General features: G+C 42.4%; 2 protein-coding genes and 1 non-coding gene across 5 annotated transcripts in view; all 3 read left to right on the top strand.

Annotated features, from left to right (window-relative positions):
• The first annotated feature begins 421 nt into the window (after positions 1 to 421).
• Positions 422 to 16971, top strand: FOPNL (FGFR1OP N-terminal like). Of its 3 annotated transcripts, none has more exons than XM_006101663.3 (6): positions 422 to 463; positions 4242 to 4439; positions 6358 to 6442; positions 9053 to 9189; positions 15484 to 15594; positions 16124 to 16971. In XM_006101663.3, the coding sequence occupies exons 1-5, from the start codon at positions 436 to 438 to the stop codon at positions 15558 to 15560; spliced, it is 525 nt and encodes a 174-aa protein (XP_006101725.1). In that variant the 5' UTR covers positions 422 to 435; the 3' UTR covers positions 15561 to 15594; positions 16124 to 16971. The 3 variants fall into 3 exon arrangements, with proteins under 3 accessions (XP_006101725.1, XP_023620879.1, XP_023620880.1); XM_023765111.1 differs by lacking the exon at positions 422 to 463 and adding an exon at positions 1477 to 1582; XM_023765112.1 differs by lacking the exons at positions 422 to 463; positions 16124 to 16971 and adding an exon at positions 1477 to 1582 and having other exon boundaries at positions 15484 to 15738.
• LOC111828475 lies at positions 11712 to 11815 on the top strand. The gene has a single exon (XR_002832354.1). It is a non-coding gene; the product is annotated as a U6 spliceosomal RNA (small nuclear RNA).
• A 6560-nt stretch (positions 16972 to 23531) lies between the features above and the next one.
• MYH11 (myosin heavy chain 11) overlaps positions 23532 to 25681 on the top strand; it is a 113291-nt gene continuing 111141 nt past the window's right edge. The window contains 1 exon segment of the mRNA XM_014467049.2: positions 23532 to 23602. The gene's annotated coding sequence lies outside the window, so the exon portion shown is untranslated.

Below are 25681 nucleotides of genomic sequence, written 5' to 3'. Positions count from 1 at the left end.
AGGGCAACCTGTTTTATAACAGGTCTTCCAGATGCTTCTGATGCATGCTCACGCTTTAAAAGCTCAGGCTTAATAATGGTAACTATTAACAGTTAGTACTTGAGGCTGCAGAGACGAGCAGTGGGCAGATCAGGAAAGGCTGACGGGCTAGTTAAGCACTAAGGTACCAGCAACACCCACAGGTAAGGCCTCCGACCTGCCGCAGTCCGAGATCTCCTTCCCTCCTGCCTCCACCCTCCTTCCTCCGCCGCCTAGAGCGCTCGCTGATTGTTGGGGTCTCTGGACAGTCACCGCCCACCCAATCGCGTCAACTGAGAGGGGCGGGGCCGGGCGCGGCGAGAGCGGCGCGTTTATTGGCTACAGACCATGGCGGGGCGGGGCGGGGCGGGGCTGCGCGTGCGCAGCGCCGGGACGCGCCCCTGGCGGCCGTTAAAAATGGCGACCGTCACCGAGCTGAAGGCTGGTGAGTGCGAGTGGGGGGCTTGCCAGGTGGAATGCAGCTGGTCCGCAGCCCGTGAAAAGGATGGGTCGAAAGGAGGGCGCGCGGAGAGGAGTCAGCCTTTCCGGGCGGTCTCTCTGCGGCGCCAGGGCCTGCGCAGCCGGCTGCTGTGGTGGCCGCTGTGCTAGGACCCTGGAGGGGACGGGTTGCACGGGGCAGTTTTTAAACCGGCTTCAAGCTGGAGCAGGAGTCGCAGAATCTGCAGGTGCCTGGGAGGTGTGCAGTCCTGCGCCTGGGGCCTCTGGCGCCTCTTTCTGGACCCGCCTTGGCGTGGACCGTCCACGCGAGGATCATGTATACAAGTCTCCACAACCATTCTAGGGGGTAGGCACGACCCTAAGCCATTTCTGCATCCTTGCAACCTGGGAGATGGGGCCCGGTTTTCCATCGGGAAAAACGGGGTGGGTAGAAAGTTGCCCGGCCTGGCCATTCTGCTGTCTTTGTGGGAAAAGTTCCGCAAAGGCGAGAGTCCTTAGGCTGATAACGTTTGTGCACCGTTAGTTCTGGCGCAGATGTCCAGACGCGAGTATTCATGATTATAATTGCCGGCGCTTGAGCCTTATACGCCAGGCCCGGCCCGGCCCCTGCGCTACGTACTTGATCCCACTGACAACCCCGTGCCCACTTCAGAGATGAGGAAGTTGGGGTGCTGCGAGGTGAAATAGCTCGCCCGCCCGAGATGATCCAGCCAGAAGGAGGCGGAGCGTAAGGACAGATAACGCTGCACCGGAGCTCAGGTCTTTTTTTTTTTTTAATTTATTTTATTGATTTTTTACAGAGAGGAAGGTAGAGGGATAGAGAGTTAGAAACATAGATGAGAGAGAAACATTGATCAGCTGCCTCCTGCACACTCCCTACTGGGGATGTGCCTGCAACCAAGGTACATGCCCTTGACCGGAGTGGAACCTGGGACCCTTCAGCCAGCAGGCTGATGCCCTATCCACTGAGCCAAACCAGCCAGGGCAGGAGCTCAGGTCTTGATGGGGCGTGGCACTGCCCCACTCGTGGAACCAGTTCCAGTTTTCAGGGGCCTGAAGTCAGTGATTCTCGGAGCTTTGGCAGGAGGGGCGGCATCTCTTGGAGGTGAATCAGTCTCGGTGGGCATGCATGTGTATTTGTGGCACTGGGCATGCCTTTCCCGCAAGAACAGCCTTCCTGGAAATCGGTGCACCCTCTCCCTGGGATGCACCTCACAGAATTGCACACAACTTCAGAGGCGTTATGCTTAGGGTTATACACCAGGTTATGAGCCCATTTCTTTCTTTTTTTAAAAAAAATATATTTTATTGATTTTTTACAGAGAGGAAGAGAGTCAGAAACATCAATGAGAGAGAAACATCGATCAGTTGCCTCCTGCACCCCGCCCCCCCCCCCCCAACTGGGGATGTGCCCGCAACCAAAGTACATGCCCTTGACCAGAATCAAACCTGGGACCCTTCAGTCCGCAGGCTGACGCTCTATCCACTGAGCCAAACCGGTCAGGGTGAGCCCGTTTCTGAAGTGGTTATGGCACAGTGTTTTAAGCACGATGGCAGAGGAAAGGCAAAATGATACGGGACCCTAGAAGAACTCTGTCTGAGTCGGGAATTGGGGGTGTCCGCACAGAGGTAGGGAGCCCTTTATGGTTTTTTTTTCTGCATGCCCCAGTTCTGAATATGCTTTGTGTCCGAGAGAAACTCAGTGAAAATGTGTTTGCCAATCACGTATGTTTTATGAGCTGTTGTTTTTTTAAGCATTTTCACATTTTCCCACCTCACTTGGTTCTGTCTCTGAGAAGCAGAATCTTGTTGGAGAGGCAACTGAGGCCCAAGGAGGCGATCAGCCCCGGAGGTGGTAGGGAGATATGCTAGGTTTCTTAACTCCAGCTTCATTCATTTCTCGGCTGAGTTTGAGGCTGTGCTGTGTGCTTACAGAGTAATTGGGACAAGATCCTCCTTGCCAGTGGGAAAAATATCTCTATGAAACTTCCAAAGATGGAATTAGAGAACAGGGGTTAGGTTACGATCCCAAGAATACGATAAGTTTGTACGTTCCTTTTATGGGCCTATTACAAAGTCTGATTTGGTGATAACTGTATGTACTTAACATGCCTGCACAAAAGTTTGAGAGGATGATTTTAAAATAAGGGTAAGAAAGGTTAAAGTCTAATCTAGATTGTATCTCTTTAATTATATGACCAGGTTTTTAAAAATACATATATATTTTTTATTGATTTCAGAGAAGAAGGGAGAGGGAGAAAAAGATAGAAACATCAGTGATGAGAGGGAATCATTAATTGGCTGCCTCCTGCATGCCCTACATTGGGGATTGAGCCCAAAACCCGGGCCAGCCAGGAGTCGAACCCGGGAATCAAACGGTGCCTGGTTCATAGGTCAACACTCAAACACAGCCATGCTGACCAGGCAAGGTTTTTGTTTTGTTGTTGTTGTTTAATATATTTCTTTATTGATTTCAGAGAGGAAGGGAGAGGGAGAGAGAGATAGAAACATCAATGAGAGAATCATTGATAGGCTGCTTCTTGCACGCCCCCTACTGGGGATAGAGCCCACAACCAGGGCATGTGCCCTTGGTCAGAATTGAACCTGGGACCCTTCAGTCCACAGGCCAATGCTCTATCCACTGAGCCAAACCGGCTAGGGCCAGGCAAGGTTTTTATTGTTATTTATCAAAGCTTTAAAAATACTTGTGTTCCTGGGCTCTCTTTATGAATTTTCATTATTGTTTACTTATTTGGTGCCTTTGACAGGGCACAGTACAGTATTAAACTATATTTATTACATCCAGTAGTATACAGCACTGTATTATAATGCTCCTAGGTAGCATTTATTGAGCTCTTACTTTGGTCTAGGCACTGTGGGTGAGATGTGTTGGTGCTCTGGAGTTCTTAGTTAGCTAGCCATTAGGGACAATTTGAAAAAAAAAAAAAGAAGGTTGTAGACCCCTGCAAGTGATGGTGCCAATTCAGCCCTATGCCTTTACTATCCATACTAATATTTATTGCTAAATTTCATTATCACAACTACTGATATTTGTTATAATGACCCTTGTTCATCAAGAAGTTAGGTTACATTGAGGATATATAGCCTTGATTTCTCAAGAGGGCAGTGATAAACTCTGTTAGATTTCTAACTAGGCTTAAAATTTCAAAATCCTTTTGTTTTAAGGAATTAATGCATAATTGTCTTTAAAAAACAAACAAAACAAAAAAGCCCTAACATAAAACCCACCTTTTCATTTAGAATGAGCCATTCCCCAAGAGTTCTGGATATCAAAGGTTTTTATACAAAAGACAGGGCACATTCCTTCCTTTTATGGGGTGTACTTATAATCTTTAATCATCTTTTTTCTGGACCAGAGGTTTTTAGGGACACGCAGAACCTGTCTGCAGTGATAAATACTCTAGAAAATATATGAGACACTGGAGGTTAAGTTCAGGTCCCAGTGTGCTGACTATAGTTCTATTCCCCCTTTTTTCCTCAACCAGGAATATGACAATGTTGGAAGAATAAACTTGAATTTGTTTAAATACATTAAAATAGTACATCATTGCAACTTGGGGACTTTATTTTTTATTACAAACATGGCTTGTGATAGCTAAGGTAATCATTGTTCAGTTCATCGCAGTGTTTAGATTGAAAGCTGTTGTTAGGCCATTTACCTTTTAAATCATTTTATTTAAAGTAAGCCTAAGAATGACAAAGTTTATTCTATAGTTGAAGCATTAATGTTTTATATTTAACAGTTTTAAAGGACACCTTGGAAAAAAGAGGAGTCTTAGGGCATTTAAAAGCGAGAATTCGAGCCGAAGTTTTCAAAGCCCTAGATGATGAAAGTGAACCCCGACCAACATTGTCTCATGAAAACCTTCTTATTAATGAATTAATCCGGGAGTATTTGGAATTCAACAAATATAAGTATACATCGTCTGTTCTCATAGCAGGTAAGAGGTATCATTAGTCATGTGAGGCAAAATCTTCTTCCCTTCCACCAATTCTAAGTATGTAGCCTGAAAATCTAATTCCATTACAAAACAGCGTCATCTGAGTGACTAGGACATAAAATCATCTGAGTGATTAGGACATATAAATCTACTTTTGCCCCACCTTGTACATACTTTAATTCCCTTAAGGCAGCGGTTCTCAACCTGTGGGTCGAGACCCCTTTGGCAGTTGAACGACTCTTTCACAGGGGTCGCCTAAGACCATCCTGCATATCAGATATTTACATTACGATTCATAACAGTAGCAACATTACAGTTATGAAGTAGCAACAAAAATAATTTTATGGTTGAGTCACAACATGAGGAACTGTATTTAAAGGGCCAGAAGGTTGAGAACCACTGCCTTAAGGTTTTTTGTGTATTTTTGTTTGCCTTTTTTAGAGAGGGAGGAAGGGACATTGATCAATTGCCTCCCAAACATGCCCCAATCGGGGATCAGACCCGAAACCTGGGTATGTGACCTGACCGGGAATCGAACCCACAATCTTTTGGTGTAGGAGACGATGCTCCAACCAGCTGACCCACATTTCCAGAGCTAATTCCCTTAAGGTTTAATCTATGCTTTAAAACTATTTCATGACTTAAAAATGTCCTCATCAAAGAAAAGAACTCATAAAGTAGATTTTTGGAAGAGAGAATGAATTCTTTGTGATGCCAGAACTTTCCATTACAGATCTTTTATTTAATATTAAACACGTCTTAATAAAAACTGATAATTTTTATTGGTTTCAGGAACTTTAATATCAGTATCTCCACTTTCCTTCCTTTGTTATAGATGTTTGGATAATACCATTAATACTCAGAAAAGAAGAACATTATGAAAATACCATTAATTACATGTCTTGGACTTGAGATTTCCTAGAGTGAAATATAGTGACAATAGTCAAGTTTCATATTAAATGCCTTGGCTTTTTTAAAAAATTGAGATATATGCAACATACAATATACTTTACTTTTTTTAGTATAAAGTTCTGTGGATTTTGCCAAGTGCATACAGTTGTGTAACTACCACCACAGTCACAATATAGAACATTTCCATCACCCCCAAAATTTTCTGTGCCCTTTGTAGTCAACTTCTTTACTTACTCCTTACCCCTAGCAACCACTGACCTGTTGTTATCTCTGCCTATCATTTGCCTTTTCCAGAATGTCCTATAAATAGAACCATATTGGATGTAGACTTTGGAGTTGGCTTCCTTTCACAGCATAATACTTTTGAGATTCAGCCATGTTGACTTTTTTCTTTCCCTGAATAGCATTCCATTGTGTCAGTTGATGGACATTTGGCAATTATGAATCTAGCTGTCATAAACATTCACAAAAGCTTTTTGTGTGAACATAGGTTTTACTCTCTGTTGGGTAAAGAGCTAAGAGTGGGATTGCTGGGTTGTGTGTTGTAAGTATATGTTTACCTGGATAAGAAACTGTTCAGCTATTTTGCTAGTGCCTGTACCATTTTTGCTCTCCTACCAACAAAGTATGAGGTTTCCAGTTGCCCTATATCCTTGCCAGCATTTAATATTCAGGTTAATTTTATTTTTAGAGTTATTGCCACCAAATGGATATTGGTACTGTCGTGTGTTGAATTCACAAAAACAGACTGCTGAAGCCTAGTATTGCAGAAACAGTATTTCCCTAACCAAAAATTAGATTAAAAATGAGTTTAGATGAAATCACCCGTATTAACCTATATATATTTAACAAAATATTTTGAAAGTCATAAAAGCATAAGTTGCATCTGCCATCATTATTTTCCAAAAATCTGAAAAACGTGTATATCTGGTAAGTATGTTTCTTAACAAAATTATGTTTGCTTTTTAGATTGATACTCAGTGTTTTTATGATTTTTTCCCCCTAGAATCTGGTCAACCTGTAGTTCCACTGGACCGGCAGTTTCTCATCCGAGAACTAAATGCATTTGAAGAATCAAAGGATAATACAATGTAAGAACTTATTTTTAAAATAAACTTTCAGATATTGTTGTATTGGAGTCACAATCTCATAGGGAGGTTTTATTTCATTTTAATCCAGCAGGTATTTATTTGGGTCTAGTGTTTGTCTAGCACTGCCCCAAATCCAAGGTATGCAGCAGTAAATGGGTCAGATGAGGTCTCTGCTTTCTGGAGCTAAAATTCCCCTGATTTCAGAGGACTGAATGGTCCTCCCCCTTCCTAAGGGGCACTCCTCTTGGCTTCTTGATCCATCCTTTTTTTCTTCTGATGCTTTTGCTCTATCAATCATTTTCTTCCTCAGATATAACTCATCCTCCCCATAGCTTTCTTCATTTCAATTTAGTAATGTACTCAGATTTCCCCTCTCCAAAAAAAAAACCTGTCAATGTCCAACCCCAAGCTACTGCTCAATCTCCGTTTTACCACTTAACTTAGTGAAAATCAACCCTCTGCTTTTATTATCCACTCTGTGGTCTTCCCTGCATCTTAAATTCTCCCCACACCATTTACAAAAAACTATGCTCTTAAAAAGAAGACCAACCACTTTCTAGTAGTTTCTTAGTTCTTTTCCTACTTCAGTGTTAATTAAACATTTTCTAGAGGATCCCTGAATGGGGGGGTGGGGGGTGGGGAATGCATATAGGCACCTGGGAACATAGCTCAAAGCAGTCTTTTCCTAGCAAGGAATTGCTCTGAAGTCTTACGTTTTCTCTTCCCAAAAATTCATTGAATTTTTTCATCCTACTTCATGGTGTAATTGTTTTACCATAAAAATATTTTAAATGACATACCAATTACAATGAACTTTCCCACAAATCTTTGTATGAAATGGTTCCAGGATCATATGCCACTTTTATTCTGTAGTTTGTACCAAGTCTCTCCTTGAGTTTCTGCAGCATTTTGTAATATTGATTTCACTCTTCCTTAAAACATTTTTTGTCATAAAAAATGTGGTGTTCTCAGTGTCTTTATTGGTTCCTTTGGGGTTCCTTTAAATTGTGGGCACTCCCCAAGTTTTGTCCTTTTCTTCTTGTCCCACTGCCCACTTTTCTAAGTATTCTTGAGTCTTTAATGATATCTCCATGCTGATGACTCACACAGTGAAGCCACAATGCTGTAATAACCTAGTCTTTAAAGTTGCAGAGTGCTGTTACTTAAACGAACTTGATTCATTACAAGTGAGTTTAGCCCACACTCAAGGGGAGGGCAGTTAGGCACCACCTTTTGAAGGGAAGGGAATGTCATAATTATTTTTTAAAATTTTGTTTTATTGCTTAAAGTATTACAAAGAGTATTACATATGTCTCCTTTTTTTCCCCCCTCTTGACATTCCCTCGGCCTCCCCTACCCCCCAGTGTCTTGTGTCCATTGGGAATGTCATAATTTAAACCATCACACCTACTAATAAGTAAATAGATATCTAAAAAAACTCAATCCATTACATTTTGTTTTCAATTAGGAGATTGGAAATGAAGGAAAACATTTGTTGTACCTCTGTTGTCAGCAGGGCAGCTTCTGTTTGTGCAAGAGCACGAATATAAATCCCAGGCAGCATATTGAAAAGAGTATGGGACTTGGGTTCAGGTGTAAAGTTTGTTTATTTATTAGCTGAGGGATTTCTAGAAAATTCATTTTGAGCTGTGGTTTTCTCATAAGTTGGGTATGATGATTATGACATCACAAGGTGAGGGTAAACTGAAAAGAGGCAGAAGTGTTTTGTAAACTCAAGTAGCTTTTTAAATATTAGTTCTTACCCAACTCCCACATAGCTGACATTTACATATCATTTAATATGTGCTAGGCACAGTTCTAAACACTTGACATTTATTGACTCATTTGATCCATAATAACCCTATGAGGTAGGGTTTACACTTACCCTAACTTACAGAGAAGGAAACATTCATGAGGCTGGGACATTAAGACTCTTGCTGCCTGACTGGTTGGCTTAGTGGTTGAGCGTCAGCCTATGAACCAGGAGGTCACAGTTCGATTCCCAGTCAGGGCACATGCCCGGGTTGCAGGCTCAATCCCCAGTAGGGGTTGTGCAGGAGGCAGCCAATCGACGATTCTCTCTCATCATTGATGTTTCTATCTCTCTCTCTCCCTCTTCCTTCTCTGAAATCAATTTTAAAAAAAATCTTGCTGAGATCAAATGGCAAAGGCAATTTAAAACCCGGCAGTGTGTCTCTTGGGACATAAAACCTTCTCCAGGCAAGGATTATTAATGCAATAAGTGTTTATTGAATACCTATTGTGTATTGGTCAGTATTAGGTACTGAAAAATTTTATGCTAGATTTTGGAGTTTACAAGCCGAATTCCTCCTGTGTATTGATTGAAATTGTATTTCAGTTTAGATGCGATTTAAGGTGTTAACATTTTTTCCCTGGGTTTTAAAATCATCTTTAGAGTAAAATAGTACTTTTAAATTTAAAAAAGCATGAACAGTTTACAATTTGTATAATAACCATGCAACCTTATTTTATAAGTCTAGTGAATTACTTGGCTGTTTTAGTGTCAGAGGCTACCTTTTAAAGCGTAGATGTTTTAAGCTTTTTCTATTCATGCAAATTTAATTGATTTTGGTTTTCTTCCTGCTATAGACCTCTTTTATATGGGATTTTAGCTCACTTCTTGCATGGAACTAAGGATGGCATCCAACATACATTTCTGAAAGGATCTTCACTTCAGCCTCTAAACGCAAATCCTGGTAGACAACCTAGTGGAAGAGAGCAAATGGGTATGAGCTTTCTGAGATTTATCATGTAGCTGTTAGCAAGGATATTGCCTTCTTATATATTTTTATCTTTGGAATAGATTTTCCCAAGCTTTTGAGTCATAGTTTAATTCCACTTATATTTAATATGGTTTTAACCCATGTTGTTTATCCTCCAAAAAAAAACCAAAAAGTTTTTTGGAAAGAGAATCTTGGGGGAAGGCGGGTGGATGACTGGACAAAGTTTTTAGGTATAATTTCTCTATAGAATTTCATATAAATTTGTACTTTCTGGAGCAGCTTAGTTCTTAGCATACTGAATAAATAGCTTTCTATAGAATCATCATGTGTTTTCCCACCTAAGACTAAAAAGAGGCAAACATGTTGAATACAGATAGAGAAGTCACAGGTTTACTATGTGTCCTTTGCATTTTCAGGATACTTTTTGTGGAACAGTGGTAGGTATCTACAAATAAAATCTTAGGAGAATAGCCCATATTTCTTTCAGGATGCACACTCTTTAAATGAGCTTGTTTTTTTTTATTAAATCAGCAGTAGGACCTCAATTTGATAATCTGAACTAAATGGTTTAGAGCTCACTGTGCACTGTGGCTTACTGTGAGAGAGAGTTGATTTCTATTTTTAAAAAGGTCAGGTGGGCCTGACCAGTGCTGCTCAGTGGTTGATTGTTGACCCATGAATCAGGAGGTCACAGTTCTATTCCTGGTCAGGGCGCATGCCTGGTCAGGGCACATGCCCTCAATTCCTAGTAGGGGGCATGCAGGAAGCAGCCAATCAGTAATTCTCTCTCACCATTAATGTTTCTATCTCTCTCTTCCTCTATCTTCTTCTCTCTAAAACCAATACAAACATTAAAAAACAAATTAAAAAATAAAGGTCAGGTGGGTTTCAGACAGCTGATTATCAAGACAAATATAAATATTGAATGTTGAAATAAACTTTTAGTAAACATTTTAGATGTGAATTGCCTTTTGTTGTTTTCCTAAACTTCTATGAGCAATATTGATTATATCTATCTATCTATCTATATATATATACTAGAGGCCTGGTGCACAAAAACTCAGGGGCGTCTCTCAGCCCAGCCTACACATCAAGGGAGCCCTTGGGTAGGGTCCAGTCTGATCGCAGCATGGCTCCGGCTTCCCAGAGCCTGCAGGCAGAGGGAGGGACCACGAGGCCAGTCCAATAGCAGCATGGCTCTGGTTCCCCAGAGCCTATGGGAGAGGGGAGGGACCAAGAGGCCAGTTCGAGGCAGCATGGCTCTGGTTCCACAAAGCCTGGGGGCAGGGGGTAGGGACCAAGATTCCCAGATCGCAGCATGGCTCTGGTTCCCCGGAGCCTGCGGGGGAGGGGAGGGACCCAAAGGCTAATCTGATGGCAGCATGGCTCTGTCCCCACAGTTCCCTCCCACCACTGTGCCGCAGGTGGCCGGGACCCAGACTGATGCCCACCACGCTGGCCGGGACCCAGACCAACTCCCGAGCGCTGACTGAAACCCAGACTCAATCCCGTCGCAGCAGCCAGGACCCTAGTCGCTGTTCAGTCATCCGTCTGGTTGTTTAGGTCGTGACAGCCCCTGGCTTTTTATATATTAGGATATATAAAACTCTAAGCAACCAGTCGACCAATCGACCATTTGACCGGTCACTATGACATGCACTGACCACCAGGGGGCAGATGCTCAACGCAGGAGCTGCCCCCTGTTGGTCAGTGCACTCCCACAGCAGAAGCACCGCTCAGCTGACCGCTGGGCACCAGACGCTGGGTTCATGGCTACAGCCTTTCCCGCCTTCGCACAGTGCTACCGGTTGCTGCGGCAGGCACAGTGAGGCCAGGATGAGCGGGAGCAGCACAGCGCCCGGCCAGGGCTCGGGCTCCTCCCCAGCCGCCTGCCACTTTGCGTACTACTACATCCCTCATACCAGCAGTCCAACATCCCCTGAGGGGTCCCAGATTGCGAGAGGGCACAGGCTAGGCTGAGGGACCCCACCCGTGCACGAGTCTGTGCACCGGGCCTCTAGTGTTAAATATTAGCTTAAGATGTGAAAGCTGGTGGCCTTTTTGAGGTTATTTCTGACTTCACTAGGACTTATTTTCCTATATATCTTAGAAGATTTCTGAGCTGATGGAACTTTGGAAAAGAAATCATTCCCAGCTACTAATTTATATTAGAGAAAACCAAGACTAAGAGGTGAATGACTCATTTAATGCCTGTAGCTGATCATTTTTAGCAGCATCAGCACCTCTGATTGCCATTCCTGTACACTTCATCATTTAAAGAACATGGGGTTTTCCTAGTTCCCTTTTCAGGGATTGGATAAGGAACTGCTTTTTAACAGGTACTTAAAAACCAAAACAAAACACAAGCACATGAGTAAATCTCTAAACATTCAAATAATATAACTTAACATGCCCTTTAATCTCTTCCCTCCTGCCTCTCCCTAACTCCCCAATTACCCTCTCTTCTATAGAGGTTAACTCCATTAGCAACTTGGTGGGTGTCCTTCAGGACTCATTTCTGTGTATTCAAGTACTACTGATATGCACTAAAATTGGAACAATACAGAGAGGAGTAGCATGGCTCCTGTGCAAAGATGACACGCAATTTCGTGAAACGTTAACATATTTTTGTTATCCTTTAGATATGAGGGAGAAATAAAGGCTTTTCCAGACAAACAAAAGCTGAGGGAGTTTATCACCACAAGACCTGCATGACAAGAAATGAAAGGAATTCTTTCTTCTACATGAAACAGAAAGATAAAAGTATACAAAATTTTGAGTAAGATGACAAACAGAAGCAGGAAATTGCAACTCTATTTCAGAATAGGGTATTAAACACTTAATTATAACATAAAGGTTAAGGGGGAGGCATTATTTTAAAAAGCCCTTTGTGCTCTGTAGTTTCCCTGACTGCTCTGGGATTCCAGTGGCAAGTTCTCTCTGTTCCAAACCTCCCTCCTTCGGTTGTATATAAAAACAATGTTACTAACAGTTAATATTATGAGAATTTTACACAACTTCCAAATAGCAGCATCAAAGAAAAACAGGCACTGGATAGAAAATCTGCAGGAATTCAGGCAAGGAATTGATATCTTTTGTCTGGGAGGAGATATACGTGGTTAGAGACAGGAGTAAAGAAATTGACTTTGTAACCCTTTTATTTTCCTTTTGAAATTTGAGCCATGCATTACCACATTAGTATTTAAAAAATAATTAAACTTTAAAATACAGGAGTGGGCAAAAGTAGGTAAGAACTCTGTGCCAAAGTGTGTTTGAGTATAACAAGTAGACTACAAGAATGTGTAAATGATGAAGGCTGGCAATTTAAGCACCTACGAGATTGTTCCTAAGTGCACTGTGTCATCATAACATTCTTTTGAGTTAAGAAAGCTATGCAATAATCATAACCTGCATGTCTTTTTCCATATGAACATGTAAACCTACTTTTGCCAACCCCTATATGCACTGTTAACTATATATATTATTCTATAATTTGCATTTTTGTCAATATATGTAGATCTACTTCCCTCTCATTTTTAACTTTTTGTAGTATTCCATAGTGTGGCTAATCACTCTTTACTGATGTACTTTTACTGTTTTTTATTTTTTGCTTTTACAGTATTGCAGTGTAGCAATATTTCTTTCTTCACACAGGTATTTCTCATCTGGATACCTAGAAGTAGAATTGCTGGTTCAAAGCATATGTGCATTAAAAATAATCTAATATTGTCTAATTTTCCTCCAAAAAGGCTTTAACAGTTTATGCTCACCAAGAATAAATAGCAATACTAGTTTCTCAGTTTCATTGTTACCAGTGGATATTGTACACATTAACACTTGTTACCACAGCAAACCCATGACATTTGTATTTTCAGTCCAATGAGGAAAAATAGCCTCTTGAGAAATAACTTTTGTGATTTTTAAGCGTTTTATAATCATTCTCTTTAATATGGCTAATGACTAATAAGAAAGTTAGAAGTAGAGTATTTCTTACCTCAGTTCTCCTGAGATGAAGGTCATGGATTAACTACTGGTAGCCTATACACAGTGGGAAGGGTGGGCTGGGGAGGGGTCCTTTCTGTATAAAGTGCCAGAGACATCAGAGTCAAGTTCTAGTCAGTGAAGCTTTGGTGCCTATTCTGTGGAAAGCTCTGTGGAAGACTCAGAAATGAGGATGACTGTTGAACCGATAGAATAGTGAATTGGCTAATTATTTTTCTTGATCACAAAAAATTTTCTTAGCCTCTTTATGTAATGACTTGTAAATTGTCAGCCAAAACTGCATTATGTAGCCCTGGCCAGTGTGGCTCAGTTGGTTGGAGCATCATCCCATGCACCTGAAGGGCACATGCCTGGGTTGTGGGTTTGATCTCGGGTCAGGCATGTAGGAGGGGCAATCTTTCTCACCTCTCTCTTGCTCTCTCTTCCTCTCTCTCTTAAATTAATTAATAAAAAAACACCCACAGTACTGCATTATGTTTCAGTAACATGTTTAAGCATTCCATTTCTTTTCTCAACTCTAGCTTACTGTTTAAAGGATACATGTTTTATTTTACAACATGGACAAGATTATGAAGATGTTAAAATACTTATTCTTCAGATTACAATACCTTATCTTTATACAAGTTCATCCAGTTGAAATGTAAAACAGTAAACTTAAATTCTCTTTTATTTGAAAATAAGTCAAAGCATGCCAGCATGAAAGCACTTCTTTTATCAAAGCTTTCAAAGTGCTGGAAAAAACGAAGAGGATGTATATAGACACACTTACCTTTGAAATAGTGCTGTTGATATTAATACTTGTCATATTGGAGGCAAAGTAGTAGTTGTTGCTGTACATAAAAGACCAGATCCTTTATAATCTGTAAAGTCATTATCAACTCAGCTTTATAACATCTATGAAGAAGTACGTGAAAAACATACTTCATTTTTTAATAATGTTTTTATAGAAAACCAAAAAGCATATGTCCTAAAGATAGTATTAATTTTGTTTAGTCCAATAAAGTTGCCTAAAATTGAAGGAGATTGTTTTTTATCTGTGATCCAGATCTGTAGTAGTATTTGCATTATTTCTAAGAGTGATCAGCTGTGGACTAACTAATAAGACTGTGTGTACAATCAAATTGTCTTTAGAATTAGAATATCTAATATATGTTTTTGGTGCTAAAATTGCATGTTTCTAACAATTTGTCTAAATTTGTATTTTCTCATGTGATCAAAATATTTCAGAATATCTTTTTAAAAAGGTTGTATTTTTTCTGTTGTAAAAAGTATTTGATGAATTGGTGGGGGGAGGTGTCACATTTTCCTAGGGATTTCGTTTGTGCATTGTGTTTTTGTCTACATTGGGTATTAAGTTTTTAATTTATGTTATTTATTTATATATCTTTTAAAATATATTTTTATTGATTTCAAAGAGGAAGGGGAGGAAGAGAGAGATAGAAACATCAATGATGGGAGAGAATCATTGATTGGCTGCCTTCTGCACGCCTCCCACTGGGGATTGAGCCTGCAACCGGGCATGTGCCCTTGACCGGAATCAAACCCAGGACCTTTCAGTCCGCAGGCGGATGCTCTATCCACTGAGCCAAACCGGTTACGGTGATTGGGTTTTAAGTTTTTTAGGTTCTTTTAATCTAGAACACTTCTGCCCTCTCCTCTTTTCCCCCCCATGACAAAAGAAACTGAGCAGTGACTAGAGCCTCTTCTTCACTATGGCGGGAGCACAGTGGGTGCTCATAGAGGCTCTGGGCTCCTCTGAACTCTCATGGAACTTTATTGTTTTGGTTTTGGCTGAAGAACTTTTTCTACAGATTCTTGGATAGTTTTCTGATGTGCGTAGGAAAATGTAACTTGTGCTAGTTTTCTTCTTGTCACAAGAGGGTGCTGCTGGGAGACATGCCTATTTGAAGAAAGGTGGTTTTTCTTTTTGATTGAAGAGCTTTAACATCCCTCAAAATGCTAAACACCCTGGCCTTTCTTGTGAATTCTGTTCCTTACATATAACATAAGAGAAGTTTGTAGCTACTTACCATGGGTTTACTCCAGGGGGTATTCTATTCACTTTTTAAAAAAGTTAATAAGCTTTTTTGAATAATTAGAGTTCCTAGTACAAAACATTTCTGATTTTTTTCAATAGTGTTTAAAAGGTTGTACTTTTTTTTCCCATTGTCCTAAGCTGTCCAAAGAATGCATACAAGTTTAAATATATAACTTCCTGAAATATATGTAACTGTGTCTGCCTACAGCTTATTTTAACTTGGGGTAAGCATTGATACTCATTTCTGTTAATTTCAGATGACCATCTAATAAAAGAGAAGGGGAAAAATACTAATGTTGAAGATCTTCATATTTCTCAAAACGTGAAGAGATGACATTTCCATTTGGGGCATCTTTTATCTTAAAATTGTATGTATTAAATCATTTATTTTCTCATTGCCAAAATGCATCACTAATATTTGTACTTTGTAGAAATTTGAGTTTCTGCAAAACACTTAGTCTTTCATGCTTTACTGTATTTGTGAATAAAAGCTAACTCTGTCATCAAGGCTATTGGATTTGACTTGAAAGAAAATGTATTGTTTTTAGGATATATTTTAAAGGTTCTTAGATGTAAGAAATGAAAGGGAGAAATGAATGTTAGTACCCTATACATTCTTCTAAAAAAAAAAAATACAGGTCTTTATAGCCATATCATCTGCTCTTTAGCATGTACATTAATTACATTTCCTTCAGGCTGGAATTATGTGAGTTTATAGAAAAAAAATTTTAAGAAGAGAGCACTAACGTCAAGAAAAAAAACTATAATTTTTATAAAGTTTGATTTTTTTGATTAGCTGTTTTTCAAATAGCTATTTATAATTAGATTAAAATATCAGAATTGCTATCTAAAATTGAACTTTTAAACTAGGTAACAATGTACTTTTTCTTTCCTTAGATCATTTTGGCTTCTACTGGAAGATTTAATTAAAATCTAGAGGGGGAACTAATTCTTTTAATTTTGCTGTAAGTAAAACAAAGAGTTTATTTGATTACATGAAGAATGTGGAATCAGCATGAAGAGACAGGCTTTAGGAGAAAACCAGAAAGTACCTTTTAAAAGATGGCATTGTCTAACCTCCATGTGGCCTTCAGTTGTGCAATTATAAGACGAGCTATGAAAGGGCCAACCCCTAATTATTTGGGCCCTGAAAGTCTTATTAAATGTCAATTTTTATTCTTCGGATAGAAAAACAGTAAGAGCTATCCTAGTGCTATTTCTAAAATGCTGCTTTGATATTTATTAAGATATTTTTATAATGTGGAATCTACAGATTGATTTCACTGAAATCTGTTACAGTAGACAGCACCTGACTGGCAAAAGTCATTGATATATTCAGAGCACAACTGCATTGTCACTGTATACTGACAACATTTAGCTTAAACATCTCCCACAGGGAAAGTGATAAGGGCTTAATTGGCAAAACTGGCCTCTGGAAATTATTGAAACTTCATAATATATTTGGTACTAGTCAGTGTTTAGTCCTTACAGATTAACCAGGAATTTTTATCTGAATACAGAAAATTATTAAAGAAATCCCCTTAAACCATACAAGTCAAAGGATTTTAAGAATCCCTATTGGTGGCCTAAAGTTACATATATAGGTATAGAAATACTGTAAGGTCATTTTAATTTTTTAAAAATATGTTTTTATTGATTTTTAGTTAGAGGGGAAGGGAGAGAGAGAGAAAGATAGAAACATCGATGAGAGAAAAACATCTATCAGCTGCCTTCCGCACACCCCCCTACCGGGGATTGAGCCTCCAACCTGGGCATGTGCCCTGATTGGAAGTGTGACCTCCTGGTTCATGGGTCGATGCTCAATCCATTGAGACACACCAGCCGGGCTCATTTCCATTTTTTAAGTGAAATCTGTAGTATCTGATTATAATTGTGAATTATAATGTATGTGGGACTATAAATATCTGAATTTTTCTCAGAGGATTTGGTTTACATACAAAGATGTTAGCAGAGACACTAAGTTTATCTCAGGAATTGCAATCATCATAAAGAACTAGATTAAGAAAAAATGCTGGAGTTTAGCATTTTAGATACTGATGTAAAATTATCAAAATAGGAGCTAAATGGAATTGTCACATGTAGTTCATTGTGTATTTATATGCATTATTCTGTAACTTGTTTGTACCTAGGCAACTTTTATACTTTCGATGTATCATTTAATAAAAAAAAAAATTAAACAACTCACATGTGTGCAAAGGGTGTTTGTGTGACTGTTCTGTCACCAGAGATGTAGACCAGAACGTGGTGAAGGCTCTCCAGGCCTTCCTTTGGGATCTCCAGCAACCTGGTTGTTAGCAGATGGAGGGCAAGGTTGACGATGTACGTGCACTTGGCACCAGCCTTCTCACCTTGGAACAATACCTCTTCATAGGTGGCAGTGGTGGGGGGATAAACCAGTATTATATGAAATGTTAAGAGTCTTATTTAAGAAGAAGAAGAAAAGATTTAAAATATGAACAATAAAATGGCAATAAATACGTATCTATCAACAATTGAATCTACAAACAAAATGAACAAGCAGAACAGACGCATAGATACAGAGAACTTTTTGTTGGTTGCCAGATGGGAAGGGGGATAGAGGGACTGGGCAAAAAAGGTAAAGGGATTAAGAAGTGCATATTGGTTGTTACAGAATAGTCACGGGGATGTCAAGAACAGGATAGGGAATATGTATATAGTCAATATTCTGATAACTGGGCGTGGTGTTGGATGGGTATGAGATTTATTGAGATGATCACATACTGTTATATAATATCTGGTCACTGGGGTGTACAAAAATAATAAATAAATACAAATAAGTAAAATAGCCAGTAAATGGCAGGGCCATACATGGTTTTGTTCAGTATTACATTTTTATGTTTGGAAAAGAAAAAAACACCTATTTTCAAAATACTATGAGATTTTTATGATTATCCACAAAGGAGGATCTTGAGCTAAGAAAATCTGCTCTAGAAATTTCTGTACTCAGGATTTTTAACACTGTCAACTAATTTATAATCCAGTAATTTAAAAAGATAAATGGGCTGAGACATTTAAAAAATAAAGGAAAGACAAATATAAATACAGAGGACCCATCAAATTGTTCTCAAACTAAATTCATAAACTAAATTAGTATGTCATTGTTGGGGGTTCCCGTGGGAATGTTGGGAGCTGTATCTTCCAGAAATGTAGGCAAAATGTTGGATTTACACAAAAATAGTGTGCAGATTGGGACTAAAGAGGGATTTAGGAAAAGGGGAAATTTAAAACTTGGGCAATCAAAGCAGGAGCCGAGTGGCTTTTGAAGATGATAAATTAAGCTTAGCGTATATGTTTGCATAGAATAAACTAATAGGTTTATAATTATGTGCAAGAACACATTTGTATATGACTCACATGCCTGTATGATTATGTAAAATCTGATGTGTTCTTTTAACCTAAAGCCAAGTGTACATGAAGGATTAATATTTGTGAGACTATGCCTTTAAAGGCATTTGGGACAATGCTTCCCAGCCACTTGGTATTTTATTTTTGTAATAACTTCTGCAAGGATTGCATGGCCTTCTTTAAGTTATTTTTAAAATGAAAGAGGTAAAACTACCTTTTTAAAACAAAATAGACTTTTTTAGAGCAGTTTTAGATTCACAGCAAAATTGAGAGGAAGATACAGATTTCCCATATACCTGGGTTCCCTCCCTCCCCTAACGTGTATAGCTTCCCCCATCAACATCCTCTACCAGAAGGGTATATTTCTTACAATTATCAACTTACATTGACACATCATTATTACCCGAAGTCTATAGTTTACATCAGTGTTCACTCGTGGTGGTGTACATTTTATGGGTTTGAACAAATGTATAATGCCATGTATCAACCATTATGAGTAATTTCATTGTCCTAAACATCTCTTCGTTCTGCTTATTCATCCTTCCTTCCCCTCCAACCCCTGACAACCACTGATCTTTGTATGGTCTCCATAGTTTTGCCTTTTCTAGAATGTCAGATGTTTGAAATCATACAATATGGAGCCTTTTCGGACTGGCTTCTTTCACGTAATCCTATGCATTTAAGATCCCTCCATGCCTTTCCATGGTTCGATAGCTCATTTATTTTTAGTGCCAAATGACATTCCATCATCTGAACATACCACAGTTTATCCATTCACCTACTGAAGGACATCTTGATTGTTTCCAAGTTTGGGCAATTGCGAAGAAAGTGGCTGTTAACCTCTGTGTGCAGGTTTTAGTATGGACATAAGTTTCCAACTCATTTGGATAAATTCTAAAGAACATAATTTGCTGGGTCATATGGCAAGACTATCTTGAGTTTTGTAAGGAACTGTAAAACTACTTATATTGAGAATCTTAGGACCCTTCCTGATAGAGGTAGAGAATCTGGAGTTACTAGGACACCAGCATTGGAAATTGGTGAGGAAGGAAAGAGCATTGCAGGCTACTGGGTGAGGTAGCCTTGTACCTGGAGAAGCGTGGGGGCTGTCGTGGGTGAAACAGAAGTGCTTCTGTGCAAGAGAAGAAGCCGAACAGTTCTGCTGGTGAGGAATGAGGCCCCTTTATTCACAGGGAGGCAGAGTTGTGTGTAGATCTTGAGCTGGATGATTTGAGGGCTGATACACTTTTAAATGATTACATTGTGAAGCACGTGCAGGAGTAAACCATGCTTGGACCCAATCTTTGAAAATATTAAAAACTAGAGGGGATGATACTTTGAAGCTTTTTTAAGCCAGTGGCAAATACAAAGCTATTTGGTAAAAAGACTCCAGGAGAAAAATTTCTCCTCTGCCATCTTGTTTCCTGAGTTCATGGAAAGTCCCAGGACATGGCACCTCACAGAAAAGACACGCCAAGGAACCATACTTGACAGTTCTTGGCTGAAATAACATTTTAGAAAAGATAACTTTTTTGTTTCCCTCAATCTTAACTGGATTTTTGAGCTATGAGAAATAAAATGGAGGTATCTGATTTAATTATTATTATAAAAATGCACTTTAAAAGAATCCTCACATGAGGATATGTTCATTGATTTTTAGAGAGGAGGCGGGAGAGAGAAATATCAATGTGAGACAGACACTGATCAGTTGCCTCCTGTACTCGCCCCAGCTGGGGTTGAAACCTGCAACCTAGGTATGTGCTCTGACTGGGAATTGAACTCAAAACCCTTTGGTGTATGGGACGACGCTCCAACCGTTAGGCCAGGGATAACAAGGCACTTTTGAAAATCCAAACGTCTGAGCTGCTGCGTTGGACAGATACTTATTGAATGACTGTACATGCACATACTGTTCCTGAGTACCTGTAGCATTTCCCAGAAAACAGGCTCAGAGAGGTTCACTGACCATCCTGAAGTTGCCTGGCTGGTGGTTAGCAGATCATGAGTTAAAAACCTCAGACTGCATCAGACAGATGGGGTTTGAATTCCTGCTCCACCACTAACTAGCTGTGCTGCCTTAGCTGGTTAAATCACCAAACCTGGGTTCTCAACAGCAAAATAGGAGTGTGGAGGATTTTTTAAAGTACCTACTTGATAGGGTTGTTATAAAGACTAAGTGAGATAATGCAGTAGAATTCAGTGTTTGGTTACCAATTTCTTTAAGGAATCAAATGCAATCCCTTTGAAATGCCTCTGGGAAAAATGCCACTTCATACCATGAGGCCAGCAAGTTTGATTCTGACAGCCTGCTCTGGACTATCTTTGCAAACAGGGGAGGGTAGTGATCAACTTAGTTCCCCCTTCCTTTCTTCCCTGCTCACAGCATTTCTGTGCTCACGCAGGGACAATTTCCATTCCTTTTACAGCCTAGACATTAAAAAGCACGTGGGGAAGCAGCCCATTCATCATTTTCTGAAGAACTTTATCCCTCACTTCCCCAGCCAACTGAATACTGCCTCTGTCTTGACTCTTTGATTTAGGCCCATTTGTGGGCAGGGGACTGGGCTTGGGTGTTTTGGGGGGTGAAGACCAGGGGAGCTGGATGCTGGCAGGATGAGGAAGGGACCAAGAGGGACTGGAAGCCTGTAGGCAAATACTGGGGCAGGACAGACTCTCACTCACTATGTCCCCAAGGCCTGGTGCCACTCTACTTGGTTTCAGGTTTGTTGAGAATAATAGCAACTAACAGGAAGCAATGTAGTGTGTTCATTTTACCTGGTCTTCTCAAGGACTGTTTACAAATAGCCAGGAGTAGCTGATGTCCTTCCCATTTAACAGGTAGGGAAACAGACACAGGGTTCAAGTTCCTTGCTGGAGTCGCCGCTAAAAATTGGCACTGGCAGATTCAAACTCAACTCTTCTGGGCAGGTCCCTTTAGAATCTCTCTGGAGGTGAATCACGGCAATCGTGGGCTCCAGTCCCAGTGAGAGCTGCGCCACTCCTCTGGGACCTCAGTTTTCTCACCTGCAAAATGGGGGTATTAATAAAGTGTGCCCCCCCCTCCCCCATTACCTGACCTGTTTAGCTGGGGAGGGTTTGTGGAATAAGACGGGGCATATGCCAAGCACAGAGCCTTCGAAAGGGTCTTCAACTCCTTTAACCCTCTCCCCAATCCTTCTGGCTGGAAGTAGCTGGGACCCGCGTGGGACTGGGGCTCCGCGTCAAGGAGACGGGTCTCCTTCCCACCCCGCCAAGCGCTGCCAGGAGGTCTTGAGTGTGTTGCAGGGTGCGTACCAGGTGAGCTTGATGGAGAGGATGGGGACGGGACCAAGAGGGTCTGCGATGCAGAACTCTCAGAACTCTCATGCGCGGCCCCTCCCGCGCGCGACCCGCGGCTCCGGAGGCCGCTCGGCACCATATTTAGTCAGGGGGAGCGGGCAGCCCCGGGCTGGTATGCGGCGCTGGGAATTCCGCAGGAAGGAGCCCGCGCCTGCCCTTTTTGGGTTGTCTCCCGCCCGGCGCCCCCCGCCCGCGCCGCACTCACTCGGGGAGGGAGGACCAGCTGGACCGGGAACCTCGGAGTCCGTGCCGAGCGGGGAGCGGGGCGACCGGGCTGCCCGCGGGTCCCCGGCCTGGCGCGGGGCCAGCCCACCGCCTGGGCTTCCTTTTATGGCCTGTGTGCGTGCGTGTGACCGAGGGAGCGAGACCCGGGAAGACGGAGAGCCGGGCAGAGGGAGAGAGACTGGAGCCAGAGACACAGAGACCAGAGAGGGTGAGACCTACAGGAGAGACACAGAGACAGTGAGACCTACAGGAGAGACACAGAGACCAGAGGCATAAGAGAGGCAGTAAGACAGCGATGGACAGTGACAGTTGTACACACAGAGCGACAAAAAGGCAGAAGGCAGAAAGAAACCGCGATGGGGAGAGACAGTTTCAGACAATGAGGAGATGGAGAGAGGTGGGGGGAGAGATAGAGAGAGAAGGGATTGGTAGAGGCACTAGGGGGAGAGGGACAGGGAGTCAAATTTTAGGCAAGAATCTGCAAGAATTTCCTGGGAGGGATAGAAGCCTCTGCGAGGGCGGGGCCCCGCCCGCATTCCCTTGGCAGCCTGACGTGCACCTTGCAAATCACAGCACGTAGTGACCACACACGTTTCCGCCGCGGACACGGCTCAGAGGAGGGAACTGACCTGCCTGAGGCCACAGAGGCGGCGAATGGAGCGCCCCGGGGCCTCAACCGACAACAGTGGGGTTTCTTTTTCTTGTGGGTGGAGGTGGGGATGGCAAGTTGGGAAAAGTAAAAACTTCCCCTTCCCGCACAATTCCCAGCAGTCCGGGGGCTCCTGCCTTGCACTTTGCAAAGTTCAAAAAAATCCCCTTTTCTACCCTTTAGGCAACACGGCCGGCTCCCTTTCCAGACAGCGGGAGGCGAATAAAACAGGGAGTGGGGGCGGGGACCTATCAACTCGACCCCCCGCCCCCCGCCCGGGGGTGGGAGTAGGGAAGCGGTTAGAGCCCCTTAGGCTGAAACTGAATCGGGGAAGCAATTCTTAAGCATCCCCCATAGACCTTGGCCACTCGACCCCTTTCTCTAGGGACCCGGAGTCTCGGGGACTGTCGGGGATCCGGGGGTGAGACACCTGCTCCAACACTTCAGCAGGTGCCCTTGCTTGGAGCCTCCGCCTTGGCCCCTGCGCGACCGTCCCAGGTGCGCCCTTCTGCCGGCGCCCCAGGTGCGCCCAAGAGCCTGGACCAAAAGCCCGCTTCTCTGGCCCTGCAGGGGGCGCTGCGGAGGGAGCAGTGCGGGACCCTCCCCCACCCCGCCCTCCTGGGCGGCCTCCCCCTTTCCACCCGCGGGCAGCTCCGGGTCTATAAAGAGAGGCGTCTTGGGCGAGTTGGGAGATTTGGACGCCCCTGCCTGGGAGGTGTGCCAGATCTGAGCTCTCCATCCAGTTTCTTCTCCGTTATCCCCCCAGTGGGAGATCTGTAAGTAGTGTGGCCTGGTGGGGGGAAGGGGAACTGGGTCTGCGCTTTAAGGGTCCTCCAGGGGCTGGGGCGCAGTAAGGTGTATCCGTTGCCCTCCTCTTCAGGACTATGGTGAGAGGGTGGGGGCTCACCATTTTTATTTCTCTCTGCCCTATCACCTTAGATTTCCCCCAAACCGGCAATGATTAGTAGCACTTTGGAGGTACTTATGAAAGACAACAGACAATGCCTGGGCCCCCCTCCAGTGACACTAGAATCTCCAGAAAAACTTAAAAAGTAAAAAGGGTCCCAGCTGATTCTTGCTCTGAGGCAAATCTGGAAGATGTGCTTCCTTACAAATCTCAGAGGTCCAGCCTCGGAGGCCAGGCTTCTAACTTTTCGTCTAGGCACAAAAAGAGTGCAGTGGACGTTCCTGAAGGGCCATTCCTGTCACATAGTCACGCCAAGTTCACTGCACCTGGATTTGGAAGCACTGCTAGGTTCTGCTGATGAGGCATTAACTCAGTTAAAAACACATGGGCACATTCTCCCAGAGAGGGCAGTATTTTATCATCAGTCCAGAGGCTGTGCTTGTTGATAACCCGGGAGAAATAGGCTGGTTATGATCCAGTTCATTTATTAGAGCCCAGCCCAGTTTTCTTCCAGATCCCCTTCCTCCAAATTTTAAAAAATTCATCCAGGTTGATCCCAGGGACCTCAAATGCCTAGACCGCTGCCAAAGTCCGCCTTTGCCTCCATGACCTGCAGGTGCATTAAATAAGATTGCACCAGGGCTTTCTGCAGAGCAGCCCGTGCGAACTGACTCTCAGGCCTCACAAAGCCGGCGAAAGCAATGTGTGGCTACTGCGTGTTTTAAGTTTCCTCCCTGCGCAGAGAACAGTTGGTGGGGATTTTGCTGCTTGAGGAAAGGCACCATTCAAAGCCATATTTATCAAGAAGTAAAAGAAAATATTTAGAAACCCGAGACAGGGAGCGATTAGTCTATCTAGGAACTGATAGACTAAATTGCACACTGGCCGGGGTTTGGCGAAGGGAAGACAGGCCGGCTGTTAGTAAACTGCCTTGCATAGTTTTGTTCTGTTTGGTGCAGTCTTCTTGGTTTGTTTGGTTTCCTTAAAGCTCCGTTGCAGAATTTTGATCAGGAGAGGGAGCTTGAAAGTCATTAGATGGCATTTATAAGACAGGGGGTTGGGTATCTGTGGAAGGAAGAGCAGTCTTCTTTTGGAGCCTTCCCACTGAAGGCGCTGCCACGGATGGAGCGCTTACGTGCCAGGTGCTGTAACAGTGTTTGACTTGATGTATCTCATTTAATTATCGCAACCACCTTGTAAGGGAGGCATTCTGACGCCTGATGAGTATACAAGGCAGCTGAGGCCCAGAGAGGTTCGGTAGCTTGCCCGGTATGACACAGCTAGCAAGTGGTAGATCCCATTCCTGGGTCTGTCTGATGCCAAGTCTATCCCCTTGACCTCACCATCTTTTTTTTTTCTTTATCACGAACAAAACCTTTGTCCGAGTCGGGTTTCTTGTGGGACCAAATGTTTCCAAGAAGGCAAATGTTTACCGTCTTCTCTTTGAAGAAAACATAAACTGACCTTTTGTGAATTTCAAATAAAAGGCGCCGTGTGACCCCTGGTGGAGTGGTAGTCAACTAGCCGGGTGACCGTAGGTGGGCTCTCATCCCAAGAGTCCAAGACGTGAACTAGCTGGGTCTTCCCCGAGAAGTTTCGGGGGCCCGCCTTGTATACACCATGTTTTTTTATTTTTGTGTCTGAAATAGACGTGTTATTCCCTACAAGGTAGTTGTTATCATTACATTTCTGTGTGAGGGCTGAGATTGAGGCAAACATGCCCATTTATGGTAGCGTTTTCCATGAGGCCATCCCCAGCCCCCTCGCAAATTAGCCTCCTATTGCAGCTTTGCTGGTTGGGACTCTGGGGATTTCTCTGCCCTTGTCCTTCCCATTCAGGACCAAGTGGAGGAGCCCAGAGGAGAAGGCATTGGGAGGAAAGGGGAATCAGTTTTTCCTACTCTCTAATTTTGAAGTTTTATTTGGGCAGGGGGGAGGGGGGCAGGAT

The sequence above is a fragment of the Myotis lucifugus genome, unplaced genomic scaffold (assembly GCF_000147115.1).
Source record: "Myotis lucifugus unplaced genomic scaffold, Myoluc2.0 scaffold_376, whole genome shotgun sequence".
Taxonomy (NCBI): Eukaryota; Metazoa; Chordata; class Mammalia; order Chiroptera; family Vespertilionidae; genus Myotis; species Myotis lucifugus.
This window is presented reverse-complemented; position numbering and strand designations above follow the sequence as displayed.